Source organism: Antrostomus carolinensis, unplaced genomic scaffold (assembly GCF_000700745.2).
Source record: "Antrostomus carolinensis isolate BGI_N321 unplaced genomic scaffold, ASM70074v2 scaffold34008, whole genome shotgun sequence".
Classification (NCBI taxonomy): domain Eukaryota; kingdom Metazoa; phylum Chordata; class Aves; order Caprimulgiformes; family Caprimulgidae; genus Antrostomus; species Antrostomus carolinensis.
The window spans coordinates 393-18363 of NW_010334238.1; the positions used below are offsets into that span (position 1 = coordinate 393).

General features: G+C 40.2%; 1 protein-coding gene across 1 annotated transcript; it reads right to left on the minus strand.

The window, feature by feature from the left end:
• Positions 1 to 1264: 1264 nt before the first annotated feature.
• Positions 1265 to 17838, minus strand: MRPS6 (mitochondrial ribosomal protein S6). The gene is given in 4 exon segments (XM_010174161.2): positions 1265 to 1887; positions 13792 to 13931; positions 17542 to 17651; positions 17823 to 17838. Coding segments are annotated over 4 exon segments (447 nt in total). The 3' UTR covers positions 1265 to 1706.
• Between the last annotated feature and the right edge of the window lie 133 nt (positions 17839 to 17971).

The window sequence follows — 17971 nt, forward strand, 5'->3', positions numbered from 1 at the left end:
TTCACCAGAAAGGGCAGCTCAGGGAGCCAAACCTGTAGCATAGACATAAAAACCTACAGCTCCTCCTGGCTAAGTTCACACCCGCGTGGAAGGAAGGTCTGTCCTACAAGAAAAAAATCATTGATAAGAAAAGTTCTGCCTGGAGCAGGCACTGGCGCGCACAGCAACCACATGATCGAAACTGGCAATAACTACAAAGAAAAAGCACACCTAATAGAGATCTGGCTTCAGTAAGTGTGCAGTGCATTCTCTCTATTCTCCCAACATTTTTTTCCAGGAAAGAAGAGACAAAATGTGACAGTCTGCTCTTAAAAGAAAAACACATTTAAAAACAGAAAAATAAAAACCACAGTGGGGGGAGGGAAAACCACCAAAACCAAAAACACACACATTCATGTCTCCAAAATAAAGATGAGCAGAGAGAAAGTTTCCTCTTTCATTTTTTCTAATTCACTTTTTCCTTAAAAAAAGAAGATACTCAGAAGAAATGCCCATTTCTTCTGACTCCGAAGCTCTGTATCTGAAAAACCAAAAAAGCAGCATCCCCCCCAAAAAATTACCCAGCTACTGCCACAAAAAAGAACAAACTTGTGATGAAATAGCACACTAGAGAGCAGCTTGTCACAGGTCTCTGGGAACCTGACCTTGGCCTCTACGCTGGCCATCCCTTTGGCAACGCACAACACTGGGAGCGCTGGAGGAGGCAGCTTCTAGATTAAGCTTATTTAGGTAAAGAACATCCTCTTTGCCTAACAACTTATCTGTGTCAACTTACTTTTTTTCTATAGGAATTACACACACACTCCTTAGCTGGAAGAAATGGCCAGTGCATTCCTTCAGTACCATGGGGGAAACCTGGAGATCCTCTGGAAACTACTGAATTTATGTCAGACCTGCAGGAGATTGTACTACATTAATGTCATCTTTCACAGGCATTGCTGTTTCTCCTGTTTTTACAAGGGCAAAAGAAAGACAAAATATACGATAGAGACCTTCCTCCTATTTTTTTTCCTCAGTTTTAAATGTCCACCTGGGTCTAGCTAAGTAAAACAAAGCGTCTTTTATTTTTCTGTTTATAAATAAGCATGGTTATCCTCTAACGTGCCACCTAGAAGTCTCTGCCCTTTTCTATAAAGAATATTTTTTTTTACCTGTACTTTGAACAGAGTTATTACCTTAAAGAAGTATGACGTGTCTTTTGGCAGTGTAAGTTATTTTTTCTTTTCTGCTTTTAAAAATGAGTCAAGTTTTATTTTTAATCATGCTTTTATTACCTTTTTCCAAAAACAAGCAAAAAAATCCCCCTCCAACAAATCACATCCCATACTGCTGTATTTACACTGTCGACTTCTTAATCTCTTATGTAAATACACATATTCTGAAATAATCTGTCTTTAGAGAAGAATGCTATTTTTAGCATTCTGATGATGGATAAATTTTCCTTATCAATGTAATGCTCTAAGAGAAAAGAAAATCAATTTTCAGAGCTGTCAAATATCAAGATAAGCATACAGATTAAGTCTATTCAAATTACTTGAAACAAAAAGAAACTTCAAATGTTACAATAACTTAAGATAGTGTACTATACCACACATGTAACACAGCCAAAACTGATTATCTTCGATGGACATTAGTTACCACAATCATTTTCCAAAGCAGGAATAAAATTTTTTTTAAAAAAGTTTCAAACATGCTATTTGGAATATTCACTTCTTCTTGGCAATTAGTTTATCTTCATAGTTGACTGGGATTATGCCACTGCATTCTTCTGTCTTTGACACAGGATGCTTTATAAAAGCACGTCTAATTACATCAATATCGCGTCCTAAATGATCCATCATGGTCGATACAATCGAAGGTGGGCCCTCTAAGTCTATCAAAAAATACCTGCAATGAGAAACATACACACAATAAAAAAAATACCTGGACTGCAACAACTTTCATTCAAGTAACTTTCCTTTGGGATTTCTTAAATGAATCTTTCTAATTTTTTCTTACATTTTGGCACCAAAATTGTTTTAAGTTAAAGCTCAGTATTATCTTGATTTCAAATGAGAACAGTTCAAATGAAGCAGGCTCAGCCTGAACTTTTCTTCATTGTACAGCAGTGCTTTCCCACTGATTAAAGAGAGCTTACTCTTCTTGACCTGTTCCATTCATTTCCACACCTTGATCTGAATAGCCTTTAAAAAGAGGTAGGGTGGTGCATTCATTTCAGTTACAACAAGCACTCTCCTTCGAATTCACAGCATTGTTTCTTTGGGGAACAGATACCAGTGTGAAACATCTCAAGCTTAAATATATACAGCATTTCTTCCTTAAGTTCTGCTTCAGAGCAGAATGGACATTAAAACAAAACAGCAAAAGAAACCCAAGGAGATGGACTTATCCCAAATCAGGCACATCTCTGATGTGAACATGTCTTAAACTTTCAATCTGAAGGCAGAAGCTGAAGCTGAGTACAGGCAATGCCGACCTGTGCAGTTGGCACTTGACGAGTGTACTGTCGCGCTGACCTTGGCGGGACTGGAAAGATCCAACTTCCACACATGCATGGCACGCTTTAACACTCTTGCTCCAGGTGAGCACTTCACATCCACCACACAGCTATCTGTCATCCACAAAGAAAAAGCCAACTGCCTGTCTATGGAAAGGAGAATGTTTCTCCCCATTAGTATCTTAGGTCACTGAGATCACTTCTGCAATAAACTCCTTTGCTGAAGAACTGAACCTTCTTCATGAGCTCAACTACAATTTTGCAAGAGGCTTTTAATACTCCAGTACACACAAACAAGCAACAAGGTCTACTGCACTTCATGAGACCCATTTCAGACAAGGGACACAACTACACACTGTGTATTAACTTAATCTCAGATATGCAAATTCAGATCCCATCTCATAACATGAGATGTACCTTAAATTAATAAGCAACATTATGTCTATTGTTCCTTCAAGTTACGAGTGACCTAGTACCAGTCATCATACTAATGTAAAAAATGAGCAAACCGTGTCACTGATCATCCCTCCTCCCTTGAAATGCTGTGAATGAACCAGCATTGTCAATGGAACAGAACGCTTTCTCATCACTTTGTCTGCATTTGGCATTGCACTAACTAGAGTACAGTAAAAAGACATCACAACTGTCTGAGAAATCCTACTGAGGAGAACTAACCACTCACCTTGTTTCCAAGACTAGCAGTAATTTAAAGGCTAAAGGTACAGCATAGCACTTCCCACCTAGCTATTTCATCTTAATCTTTACTCATCCTCTTATTAAAGCTCTCCTTTCTTCCTGGTCCACTCAAGCATACTCCCCCATGAAGGATCAATATAACCTGAAAGTGATATCCCTTAAATTAAGTCATATTACCCAAGCAGGATCAAGCATCCCAGTTTGATTTAAAAACTCTACCTAACAGAGAAGAATTTCTTCTGCAAGAGTATGGATTCTTACTAAGTCAACTATAGCGTGAGTCCACCTTCATCAAGGTAATCCTGAATGGTAAGTCTCCAAGACCAGAAGCTGAACTCCAAGTCTCAGCAGGAGGGTCATGTACAACAGACACTCATGTTCTTCATGCTGCATGGAGCTCAGTTTCATCCAACTAAATGTGTTGCATCAAAAATATTACACACAGAGGAGACCTGCTAGGCTAGAAATGACTCAAGCAGTGTGTGCTGGATTACTGCACAGGGGTGGAATCCACCCATACAAAAGACAGCAAAGAAACTTCTCTTAACCAGACATCCTAACCCTGAAAATCTTAATAGCTACAATTCAGCTCTGAAGTCTTTTTCAGAAAAAAACACGCAGAAGCACTAATTTCTCATATGTGAGGGGTCTGATGGAAAAAGTCTCCCTGCAGCCCATACCAAAGCAATGAGACCTCCAGAAAAGGTGCTCAGCTGGTGTGGGCTGTGGCCAATTGTCATGGAAGCTGAGGGACCAGTGCCAGGTCACATCAGTGGAGGTGCTGCTCCTCTGACTGCAGCAGGGCTACTGAGAGCTACAGGAATTACTTGCCTCAAGAAGGATTTGGAGGAACTCGTGAGCTCAACCCTCCTTGCAAATCCTCACCAGCTTCAATGGGGAACAGGATTTGGCTTAATATATTTGGAAAATTGAACTACCTACTGTTTTCTGGTCTCTAGAATGAAGAGATGCCAACCAGTTAAAAGTGTAGGGAGAGAAAAAAAATTTAAGCTTAGACAATTTGTTAGAATTACTGCACAGCAACATCTGAAGGATGCACATCCCTTAAAAAGGGAAAGTCATATTTTCTGTTAAAGCCATTAAAAGCCACTGGTAAATTTAACAGATGACACTTAACTCTTCTTCTAGGGAAGAAGCCTTCCAAATCCTCTCACAGCTGCAACTAACAGAAAGGAGGATGGGGGGAGAAATTCTAGCTGGTGATCCACCATCACCTTCATGCCCCTTTCCCTTAGCAAGAGCATTCATTCACATTGCAAGTCGTGCTCTTCGCTGCACCATTTCAGTCCCACCATTTCTCGAGAATTTAATTTCATTTCTGCTTGCAAGTCGTATGCTGCTTTTCATTGTGTTCCTAAAACGGCAATAGTTTTGGTTTTTGTTTTTTATTTTTTTTTTTCTCCAAAGGCTGCATTGCAACTTTGTGCTTTCTCTCACATTAGCAAAGGGTGGAAATTTCCACTGACGCACTGTTGATAACTAAAGGCGAAGGGGGGGATGGGAGGATGAGCTGTTACAGCATATCTTTATGACTCCTCACAGAATAGGTATTTTATCTGAGGATACAAAACTGCAGTAACTGGGGACAATGTGAGTTTTTAAAAACAACCACCTCTCTTCAACGTTAACAAGCAACGATTGCCTTCCTGTGCCAAAAAAGAAAGAAGGAAAAGAGGGCCAGTGTAAAAAAAAAAAAAAAAAGTATTTCTTCATTAAAGAAAGAGAAGAAACTAATAGCTACAAAAGCAATAACAAAATATAATTGACACTGCAATCCCTGAGGGGATCTGGAACCCCCTCCCCCTAAATATACACATTTAAATCAGCTGTCACGAGGCTGTGGAGTTCTTTTAACCCACCTCCCATAAGGCATGCAGCAACCTTAATTTCAGGCAGTGATCTATGACCCGATACACAATGCTGTAGCTACTGTTTGTGTAGTAAACAATACCAAATCCCAGTGAGACTTAAAGAGGGGGAAAAATACAGGAATGCACAAGGGAAACCACCTCATTCTTGCAAGCAAAAATGCAAAAGCATTTAGGCTCTCTAGGAGTCAGACGAGTTAGCGGGGAGAAATGCAGGAAAATTCCACTGATTCACTACGAGACCACAGTTATTTTTGTCATCCTGCTCAACTGTAAATAAGGATGATTTAAATACAAGAGAGCGCACTGAAATATACTAAAACAAGGCAATAACTGAAAAAAATAATTGTATTAACTCAAATAAAGGAGAAGATGCCTTTGCATATGAAAAAAACAAACAAACAAGCAAACAACAAAAACCAAGCCATGTTTCATTTATCCTTTTTAACATACCTAAGCTAGAAATTGTTTGAACCTTGACTCCTAAGGATACTCTAATCTTTTGCTTTCAAATGGACACTCCAGGACTTCGGAAAACCCTGAAAAGTACCTGGATCAAAACTCACTTTTAAATCCTCCTAGAATACGACTCTGTCAGCCTGTGGAGCTGAGGGAAAAGCACACGTACAGTGGACTTGGAAGAGGCTGTGTGTCCCATGGTTGTGCCCAAAAAATGCCTGTATGCTTAAATTTCCCCTTTACATAGCAGCAGAAAGTCTATGCAAGCTTCTTCAGTGGAGAAGTGGAAGATACAAAGGAAAGAAAATGTTCTGACGAACAGGTAGAGGGGAAGCATCGAACAGGGAAACAGGAAACTGCCTGGAGGAAAGCAAGCTGCGGCACTCGCGCCAGAGCAGCTCGGCATTTGTTCTCAATAGGGGAATCTTACATGAATGAAATTGTTTTGCTACCTGAATGATCACCTTTGGGACCATTGAGTTGCTCTGTACAGAGGTAGTTTGCTTTTTTTCTCAACTCTGGTCGTAACTTCCCTTCCTCAGCAGGGCGGGCAGGCACGTTCATGCCCAGAAGGATTATAATTTTGTAGCTGGAAGGACTAGTACACATGTTACTTTTAGACTTTAAAAAACAGGTATGGAACAGCTGGATGACCCTTGAAAATCACAAGGGCAGCAACTGGAAGTACCAGATGAAAACCAAAAGCTGGTACCTTAGTAACTAGTCCGTGCCACAGCAATGACAAAAATAAACCATAATATACAAGTACTTTGGGGAAAAATACATTTTACCATCCAGAGTCTTCAAAAATTTCATTTGCCGAATTCTATACATAGGCAACTGTTATTAGACTAATGAAAAAATGGAAAGACATTTTGCAGCACTACAGAAAAATAAAAAAAATACTGTAACACTGCAAAAGAGAAAGCAACCTGACAGATCTGGAGTATTTGAAAAGTCGTGCAGCATTTGAAAATTTTGCAAAATTGTTATGAGCAGGGCTGAAGTTACACAGCAAGTATTAGTCCTGCTTGTGTCACTTCTCTACCTTCTGAATAATTCACAGCTTAAAAAATCACCAAAACGGTGACTGATTCCCATCCCACCAAGCCCGCTACTTAAGAGCAGCCATCACATTTAATCATTGTGCTGGCACAAGGATGCTACAGAATTTAGTGCGTCAGAAAGTGATACTGGCACCTCAACATCACCAACTATTGCACCACACCATTTCTTCTGAAAAGCACCAAAATTGCAAATTGCATTCCCACAGATAAAGCGAGGGGGAGGAAAAAACATCTCAGGGTTCTGATACCTGAGGTATATGCACACTGACATGCATGTGCATGAGGACAGAAGCATTTTAAGGAAAAGTAATGGTTCAACTCATCAATGAAGAAAGCCCCATCTAGTGGAAGAAGACAATCAATTTAGCAGAAAATACTACAAATGTGCATATTACTTAAATATTCAAACTGGTTTTGTTCTCATCCAAGTGCATTACAGACCCAGAACTCTTTTTTCCTGAAACAGATCAAGATGTTCTAAAATCTGAACAGAAACAAAGAACACAGGTTGTACATTAGCTACAAATTTAGTTTGGTAGTTATTAAGAAAGGAAAGCTTGCAACCTCTTTCATCTGTTCTCTTTCCTCTCTTCCATCTTCAACAGCCTCAAAAATCATCAAGAGAGTCTACCTGAGTGAAGCTAAACACATCAGTAGGTTTATCTGCAGGATGAAGTCCTTTAACTGCAATAGCTTGTATTTTACTAGGGGGTGGGGAGAAGAAAAAGGTTATTAAAACTTCTAAAAACTCCAGAAAACAGTTCTGATGGGTAACTATTATTTTACTCTCACAAAGAAATAAAATTGTATTCGGACAGCATGGAAGACAGTATTGGAAGACACTTCTGCATCTCTTGTCCACATGGAATACTGTTCTGACATAAGCTGCTTGTTTAAAAGTAAGTTGTGTACATACAGTTCCTAAGCTCAGCTACTTTATGCAAAGGAGAAAAGTTTGAACGTGGAATGTAATCTACATAGATATGTTTCCAAAATATTCAAATCTCTTAAACAAGATGATGTTCAGTTACTGAAATACTCCTCTTAATAACTATCTATTTCTTGTGCGTTGGGCCACTGAGTCACCAAGAAACGGGAGAGTCACGCCTGCTTTCCTGAGGACACGTTTTGGCAAAGCAACATTATACCATGTGCCATGTAATGAAGGTAAAACACAAGGAGCTCCCACAGGAGGGCCAACTGCTTCAGACCCTAAACCACCCAGAGGAGGTGGGAATGATCTGTGGGAAGGCCAGGACAGCCTCCAAGCCCTCCCTGCCGTAGCAGAGGGGAAGCCAGTACTGAAGCTTGGTGCTCCCAGCTCCTGGGGAGTCACGGCAGCACTGCAGAGCCTGGAGGCCAAGTTGAGTTCATCACGCTGCGTCCTTGGGAAAGGACCTCCTTGCCTCACCATTTTCTCCCACTACACAGCAGAACTAAGGTTGCAACCTGGATTTTCTGACTCCTGATCCCATTAGATGCTCTTGGTATATACCCTGTGGTCCTCATTGGACCCTGGCAATCACCAGGGTCCCTGCACATTTCCTACAGAAAATTTCCCATGCACCTGTTAAAATAAAGCTACAAAATACAATTCAGCAAGAACAAAAGTAAGACCTGAGGAGTTTTGCTATTTCAGAGAACAAGTGGGCTGACAAGATAACTGTGAGTGAACAGCAAAACAAAAAGACTAAGAGACAAGCAAGCAAATAACAAAGGAAAATTGCCATCTTTTCAAAATCAAATTTGAAAGGGAAAAAAACCAACAAGGCAGTGAAAAATCGGCAAAGAGAACACGGAAATTGATATGAATAATCAGAATTACACATAGTTTAGCTGGAGAACTCAAAAATAAATGAAAAAATAAAAATGTGGGGAGAAAGGTCTAAAAACATTACTGGATTACAGGTAGATTTAATAGGGGAAAGTACACCCGTACACAAAACAAAGTAGAAGGGAAAGGCCACAGTGCTCTACCTATTTACAAAACCGTGCTAAATCTGAGCACTGAGCAGGCTGATGTATATCACCTTTTCTACAACAAAGATAACAAAAATAAGAACGGAAGCAACATTTGAGGGGGAAATAAAAATCACTAACAACAAATCTCTAGTGGATAGCAAGTTACCCAGCATTCAAAACCCAGTTACACCTGGCCACTTTCTTCTCCCTAAAGTCCCTGTCATAGCTCCTTTCGGTTTAATAGATTCTTGGTCTGCAAAAAGTTTGAGCCATTACCTTCCCAAAGGAGTGTCTGAATCTTTTTTTTTTTTTTCTTTTTTTTTTTTTTTCAAGTTCTGGTTTGCAGCTGCCCTTGTACCATCTCCTCTAAAGTAAAAATATCCTACATACCAACCACGTCCCTCAAACCACCCCCTTTATCTGATGCCCTGAAGCACGAAGTGTCACAAGCATATGATTAAGGCATAGCCTGGTAAGGCCAAAGAAAACAGGTATGCCACAAAGTGCAAACCCACAGACTGTGCTACTGAGATCTTTTTACAAGAGATCTTTTTACTGAGATCTATCATTTTACAAGCAGTTGCAATATTCTCCAGTTTAGCACTGACCAAATATGCAGCAACGGCTCTGCAGTGTCATCGCTCAGACCCAGACTGGAGCCTTTATTTGAAAGCTACTTTGAGGGATTCAGTGCTTCTGTATCACCTTAAACAGACAACAAGCCCTGAGTTTAACATTCCTTGAATTCAAATACTCGTACACACCTTATTTAAATCAGTTCACTTTTGTTTGTTCCAGAAATAAGAACCTCCTGACACATATAATACAATATTAAAAAAAAATGCACCATGTTAAAAGCAATTTAAATACAACTCATTCAAAATGATCAACAAGTAGTGGCTAGTAAAAAAATATTTGGCACAAATCTATTGCCTATTAGGAGATAAAGTTGTGAACCATATTTACATTCTTCCACTGTTTTTTCAGAGACATGGTGGTCATGGGCAAGTCAGTCGGGCTCAGTGCCTCAACTAACCCATTCCGGAACCAGTGTGTCCTTGTCACATTTTATTCATCTATAAAGTGAATAGCATTTGTTACAATTTTGTGAGATGCTACTTGAATCATGCTCTTAAATACTTTAAAAACAAAATATTAATATTCTACTACAGTAATTCACACTATAAATGTGAATTAGTAGCTAATTTAATTTTAGCTTAAAATATGAGAAAAACAGTGATTTAAAAGTTTGATTCTTCAGACATATCCACACAGTTCCTGAAACATACTATTTTCATAATTACTTAAATGCAAAAGCTGTCAATATTGGATCTCTAAAAAAAAAAAAAAAAAAAAAAAAAAAAAAAGGACGTTTTCTGCCAAAAAAGATGCATTTAAGAGAAAGACCTAAATTTGTTTTAATATACCCTCAATGCACATGCACCACCTGCTCAGTGAATGTAATTTCCTGAGAAGAAATAAGTCAATTATACGTATGATCTGAGGTCTTCAAAGCTGCCTGGGAGAGTAAAACTGCTCATTCCAGTGACAGCTGTGGGCCACAATCCCCTACGGCAGGCTTTGAAAAATCTCAGCTTTACAGATCAATTGGCAGTAAAATTCCTATTCTCTGAAAAGTCTCCTGGATATTCTTAAATTTGTAATGTGCCTGTAATGCAGTGTACGTGAGACAGATGATGCTGAAGCACTACAGAATTCAAAGGGGAAAAAGTGCTTTAATAGGAGACAACTATCCTTATTGACTTATGAATACATATTGAGCCATGAATATGTATTTTCCAGTTTAATTCTTTACTGTTCCCTGTAAAGACACTACCAAAACCTGCCTAAGTCCAGCAGTAGCTTTGCTGTGCACATTGCACTTGTGTGTCCTTTCACTGTCAGTTTTATGAAAAGCTGTAGATAAAGACTTGGATTGCAGTTAAAAATTGTATTGGCTAAATGAAGAGAAGGTACAACAGAAGTCCGTGGGAAGGATGACCACTGGGCATGCCACAGAGCACCTCTCAGCTGACCTATGAATAGCTGGTGCTGCCCTACTGATGGCCCTTGGTTTGAGGTTAAGAGACACAGCCTGGATAGCACTGGGTGTGTTATAAGGTGGGCCCACTACGCCGTTGAGGAAGATTGCTTTGTTTTGTTTTGTTTTACAAGCAAACACCCCATGCAGATGAGGGGATTCCATGCAATTCTGAGGGACAGGAAGACTGTTCACGCAGCGGTCACTAGGACAACAGCTGTCTCTAAGAGACACACTATTAAGCTGTGACCCATGCTACAACTATTACATTCCACTGATTTTCATACAACTTGTTGCTACAAATATTGTATTCCACTAATTTTCATACAATTCACCAGCCGGGAGGTCCAAGGAGATAAACAGATTGCGAGTACATCCGAAATTTCCAGCCATGTACATACCATTGGAAAATAAACTAGCTGAAGCTCTGCTAAGAAGCACAAAACTAAAATTAAACTAAACTAAAAATTTTAAAAAGCAAACAAAAAAAAAAAATGAAAAGCTTTGAAAGACTCAACACTCTCCCCACCCCAGACACATAGTATCATTTGCACTCTTACAGAAGCCCTTTCAGGGTAAAAAATAGGACATTCAGGAAAAGCCTAGACTAAGGAAAAGGTGACACACTCCCTACTACTCAATATACCACCCTACACCAACTTGCTAAGAAAGGGAACACAGACAGAATTAAAAATTGGTTATGAAGGCGAAAATACCTTAGGATTTGGTAGAAGCCCCATCCCTGGAAACATTCAAGGTCAGGCTGGACGGGGCTCTGATCAACCTGATCTAGTTGAAGATGTCCCTGCTCACTGCAGGGGGGTTGGACTAGATGACCTTTAAGGGTCCCTTCCAACCCAAACCATTCTATGATTTCTCTGTAACTACAGGTGTATATTCAGCTTAGTGAGGTATCTTGAAAAGCCTTTTTTATTCTTTTTAACTTTGTCACGTTAAAAAAAGTTATTACTTTTACAGATACTATCAAGTAGAACTGACTGATTTTATAAGGTGGATTAATAACTGACTTTTCACTTCCTATTCCTAGATTATGTTTAATATCCTGAGTAACTTATTTTCTAGACCATGTGAAATATTGGATGATATACCAGGAATCCACCATAGCTGTACACTGAACTACAATCTCCCCAGAAAAATTTACAGAAATACCGTTCTCCCACACGACCAGGTACTGAAACTGCCTGCTACTTCCCCTTGTAATATCTTGTGTTCCCTAATTCAAGTTCTCCAATTAAAAACACACAAAACAACTAGTTCCTGTAGTACCCTCTCTCAATCACTTCCTTTCAGGAATCCAAGCAATTTAGGGGAGGGTCATATTCAAATACAGAAGATCCAATGCCAGGGCAAGCAGAATATTTAGAGAAATTTGAACTGGGAGATGGAGAAGGAACAGCGATGGTGACATTAATCTGATGGCTTCCTGCTCATGTTTCAAGACACAATCACAATTATATGCTACTAAAACCTTGCCTCATTCAGAATATAAAACCTCTGCTCTGGAGACTCTGCAAAGGAGAGAGCTATAGTCTACAGATCCCCTTGTCCTGCTTATTAAGTAGGTAATCTGCTACAGTAAATGATTTAAGGTAGTTTACACGTGAAAGATCCTCTGGAGAAATGGCTTCTATTCATCTCTGCTACATAGTTCCTGTGATGCTGGCTACTGTCTTCTCCTGTCCTGGTTTCCCTGTTGAAGAACCCAAGACCTGATCCACAGAAGTACTGCCACCCAAGCCAAGCAGAAACTGTCACCTGAAGTGGTGAAATGTTAGAGAGTGCTAAGTACCTTAAGGGGAAAAAAAAAAAATCTAGAAGCTAAAAGTCTCAACTTCAGCATCAAAAATTAGAGGAACTTGGTCCTTCTGCCTTAGCTCCCCAACCGTACAAGGAGAGTAGTATCGGATCCTTGTTCTGCTGAAACCATTGGAGGAGACTTCAATGTTTATAAAATGGTTCTGCTCCAAGAGAAGGATGAGGTAACTAGGAATTCTGTCTCGAGACAAGACTTTGATTAGCTCCCATGTGTAGGCAATACGACTTCCTCATAAAATGCAAAACTGGCAAGATCTAGTCCTGTTTTGAAGGACTCCACAGAGTAGGAATGCATGACAGTCACAGCCACACAACCATTGCTTTCGGTTAAGTAACAGGCAGGTGGTGGAGATTTTCTCCCCTATCCTTTCTGTCAGTCTGCTTTAACTGGCAGCTGTTTCCACTCCCACTTCACAGGAGAATGAAGAGGTCCTCAGAGGAGGGAGTGAAACCCTGAGTCACCCCTGGGGAGATGATCCAAGAAGGGCTTCATAAAAGGCATACCTCTGGAGTCACCTTGCCTTCCCCAGCGCCAAACAGCCCTCAGAGAAGACAGCAGGTAGGCAGGTTGGCCGACCATCCGATTACACACAGTTGCATTACAGGGATTAGGAGGAGCATGTCACTAATTGTTATTGTGATTACCACAGGCAGCCCCAGCGCAGCGCGGGTTGCTTAGCAACATTTCTCAGCCCTTGCAAGAGCCAGCATCCATTTCAGGGGTAGCCTCAAGGAGCAACACCACAGCGGTGTAAGCAAGCAGGGGGTGCGATCCACAACACCTTCCTCCTGCACCTCAGGGGAAGCCTGATATCCGAGATGCCAATTCACAGCTCCATTTACATTTACTTCTCATAAACCACACGGTCGTCTTTAACATCCTTAACAAAAATTGTATCAGAAATGCAAGCAGGTCTTACACGGTACACACAGTAATTAACATTTAGTGCCGATGCATTAGAGAAAAAGAATCAATCCTGCAATTGAGCAGCCAGCAGATTAAATACAACTTTTATCAGTAAACAGCCTGAGTGGCTTGGAAAACAGTTATGTAAAAACGACAGAACAAAATAACATTGTGTATGTTGGGGAAAGCAGTTCTGCAGGCCTGGACTCGGGCTACTTGTAAGACGACGACTAAACACTAACAAAAAGCCAACACCACACCTAGTAAAAGACACAAAACACTTGAAGCAGAACACACGCATGCACAAACAGTCACACAACGCTCTACTGAGATCACAGACGTTACAGGTGTACTCTCAGAAAAGCACAAGGAAGACCAAACAGGAGAGTTACTTTGTACATTTTAAAGGATTTTAAGGAAAAAAGTATCATGCATACCCTCCTCTTCTGTGTCGCTCCTTGTGCTTGGAGATTTTGTAAGGTAGAGACCTTTCTCCCAGGTTTTCTAGGTTCCTCACAATGGCTCCTCTCTCCATAAGAGTCTCAACAGTGCGCTTCAGCACAGCTGCAGTCTCAGGCTTTAAAAGAAAAAAAAAAAAAAAGAGAAAGCAGGAAATGTACACAAATCTGGTTATTCTTATTATGCAATTAGAAGGGACACCTGTACTTGCAGGGCTCAGTGTGGGAAGAGATCGTTCTGTAACCTCAGAGGGCAAAGTGGAAGCAGAAGCAGATCCCCTCCTAAGGAAGAAAATTTTTAAGAACAAACAGCCAATTGCTCTGTGAATTATGGTAACAGAAAAATTTCCACCAATTTCAGAGTCAGGCCCCAACAACAACAGGACAAAAGAAATAGTTAATGGAATTAACTCACCTGATATTGCTTTGACTGACCCTTGCCCAGGTATAAGTAAATATATGTGGCAAAAAGCAATTATGAACTGGCAACAGTTTTAAGGTTCCTGGACCATCAATGCTCATTAATACTGCTGACCACAACATTTAAAGTGAACAGTGCGGGGGGGACACTAACCTGTGGCTTGCTACAGAGACAACAATTAGCATCACATTCATTTTATACTGTCATTTCAACCACACATGCGTAACACATTCGGACTCTTGGTTAAATCACTGCACATCTCATTCCTTTTGCATAGCCGACACCCAAGCCTTTTTTTAAGAGTTAAGGAACTGATGTGCAGTAGTAATTCTAAGATGCAGAGATTTTGCTCCCGAGAAAAACAAGTTTGAAGGACAAGCAGCCAAAAAAACAGTAGGTAAAACAGATGCAACATTTTCTTGCTCACTGCGTATCAGGGCTCTTTAGAGTGCTGAATAATTTTGGTAATGATACTCAACAACATCTATGAAAATGTTAATAGAGTACAAATTAGAATGTTTCAACAACAACTACAAACTTACATACTCTCAGCAACAAGAAGTATTTTAAGAAACAGATCTTCTACAGAGAAAGGAAACTAAATGGATTTCCAACAACACAAATCAAACTGTATAACTTCCTTCTGCATTCCTTGCAACATTTCACATCAAGACATATGCCCAAGTCTACTTGTCCACTGAGATGGCAAGAGCTGTAAATGGAAAAGTAATGAAAGAGCTGATTTTCAGCTTTATTCAGATTTTGTTTTGTTAAATCAGACCATCATAACAATTTCACTGTCCTTTCTCAGCCAGAAGAAAGCTTGTGCAAGCCTTCAATCATCTTATGTGTAAGATGACAGAAAGTTAGTTTCCCAGTCTAAGTAGAGATGTACACCTCGACTAAGAAAAAGGATTGTTTAATGTCTGGATTCCTTAATGGAAATTGGTTGGAAAAGGTGGTACCAGAATCTCACAACATGCAGTGCAGCCCATGCTGCAGCATGTGAAATTTCTCTCATTCTCTTCAGGATACAAGGTGATATGAAAGACCCTCCAGTGCAAAGCAGAGATATTCAACATAGGACGTTTTGCAACACCGACCTGAAGTACAGATGGCCCAAAACGTTTTCTTGTTTGCAAGGGCTAACTGCCCCGTGGCACTTAAGAGTCAGTCTCAGGACCACACCTACTGCTCCTCACTATCAATCAGAAATGTTATCCCCCTCTCTCCCGACACATAAACTGTTTGGGAAATTTATTTTCAACACAAAGAGCCTCAGCAGTTATAAGGTCAAAAAATGCCTGGACTTTTTTTCAACATATGTTTAGATTGTGTCGTAAAACACTTAAGGGGACCAGACAAGTATGTTCACACGTGGAGGAATGTTGCTACCTTGCCAAAATTCTTCAGTGCATCAAAACTATTGTTTCTCATAACAGACAAATACTACAGGTATCTCTTGTCACAGTGTGAAAAGTTAGGATGAAGGGATTAGGAGAGTTTATGGATTACACTACATTAATTTAAATCATGTATTTTAGCTCCAAATCAGGAATAACACTATTTTGCAGATAACTTAGGATGGCTGCTTCCATTAGAGTTTCAAGTAAGCACCATTCATGCCTAGAACCTCCCCAAAATGTTTGCAGAACTAAATGAGTCTCCTTACAACTCTTTTTGGCCTCTTGCCACAAAGCAAGCCATTCCCACAACATTACAGGAGTCTGAATTTCTGAGATATTTTAGCTCCAAATCAGGAATAACACTATTTTGCAGATAACTTAGGATGGCTGCTTCCATTATCACCCATAAGATTTTCAAGTAAGCACCATTCATGCCTAGAACCTCCCCAAAATGTTTGCAGAACTAAATGAGTCTCCTTACAACTCTTTTTGGCCTCTTGCCACAAAGCAAGCCATTCCCACAACATTACAGGAGTCTGAATTTCTGAGATACCCAAAACTCATTCAAGCTCACCTGGAACAAACCAGTGTGTTCAAAATTTAAGAAAGAGATTGACAGATGGACAGGCAGACCTATTTTGCTAGAAAAATAGCATAAAACCAATTCAGTAAAATCATGTAGGCACTCACATGTCGATGCTAGAGCTGATGATGCTAACCATGTTAATACTTTTATTCCCCCCTTTAAATCTATCTCTTGTCTCTCAAATACTTCTGCATACTAGATTCAAATTAGTACTAGAGAGTATCCCATCAACACAAGGATTTTCTTCCAAGACTGGATTCTTAGTCTTCTCTACGTACTCATATTTTGCATTACTTTTCATCCCCTAATATGTCTGACAACTACCACCAAAAGCAGCTACATGCAGTCCTCTCCCTCCACAAACTGAAGGAGAAGGACAAGCAAATATTATCAGAGAAGAACTGGGAAGCAGCAGCCATGGCATGCTAGTCCCTCAGTACTTAGAGCACTACCCAAGGAGTAGGAAGGGTGACTGTGAAATGTGTTGGCTGAGCTGACAGGATTGAAGGTGAGGAACAGAATCAAGAAAAGCCAAGTAAGGAGATCAAGTAGTGTCTTCATAATACTGCCAGCAACCAGGAGAGAGCATAGAACAAAACCTCCTATTCTGCATCACACCCACGTGTTGTTTTGCTATAGTGGAAAGTGTTCTTTCAAACTTCTGCTATTGAAGAAACATCAGTAACAGTCAGAGAAAAGTAGCAGCTCTGTCTGACTTGACCCTGTCCTCCACACTCCACAAACACCAAAACACAAGGGAAGAGAGAGGAGAAGAGGCTCTTAAGACCTCCCTCATGAAGAATTTCTACTCAAGCTCCTTACGGTTGTTTTAGCTTGACTTATGTGGCACAAAGGCGAGAGAAGTTGGTCCCAACTCTAGACAGGTTCTATGCTGCTTCCATCAACGCAGGATCTCAGCGCTCAAACCCATCTAAATCAGGAGCTGCTAGTGAGACACTCTTATTTGTTGTGAAGCAGCAGCTTCACACAGACAAGCCAAAAACTAGGGTAACAATGCTTCTAGTGATATCCACAGTTTAATGCTGTAAGAACCATATCAGAAATCTGGCTTCAAGAAAGGAGAGGAAAACAAGGATAACTGAGTTTATGAAGCAGGCATCAAGGTATGCATTACTATCTAGAAGGTTTTGCATTCTAAACAAGAATCTGACACTGACCATTAGGTTTTTACTTACCCATACTAGTAAGGGAAATGAACAGTCTTAGGAGAGAAAAGGCAGCTAACCTAACAGCTTTAATATTTTGTGCACTGCAGCGCACCTGTAGTGCTTCCAACCCAAGGCTTGAAAATACACTCTTGGAAAGCAATAGGGTCTGCCATTCAAGACTTCTCCCACCACGCCTGCTGTGTGTGGTTAGGTTGTTGAAGCCTCCATGGTGCTCTGACAATTATCACAGGAGAAATCTGTCAGGTCAGTGAATAAAAAAAAACCTGTTAAGTTTACTGTTGCTACTTGTCTTCTATTTGCATAAAAAATGCTGATCCATAAACAGATCTCTGTTCAAAAGAGATCTTAATTGATTGAGACCTTTAGACAACCAGCTGTATGTCCAGCAGTGGAGTTGTCTGACATACCCTTATCAACAACCATGCAACTTTAAATTAAACGTTACTGGGTAAGCTTACTCTTCTACATCCCTCATACCCTCAGACGACACATAAGCTTTTTGTCTCTTTTAGACATGCCAACAGATCAGCACATTCCCTGAGCGGCTGCATGTCCA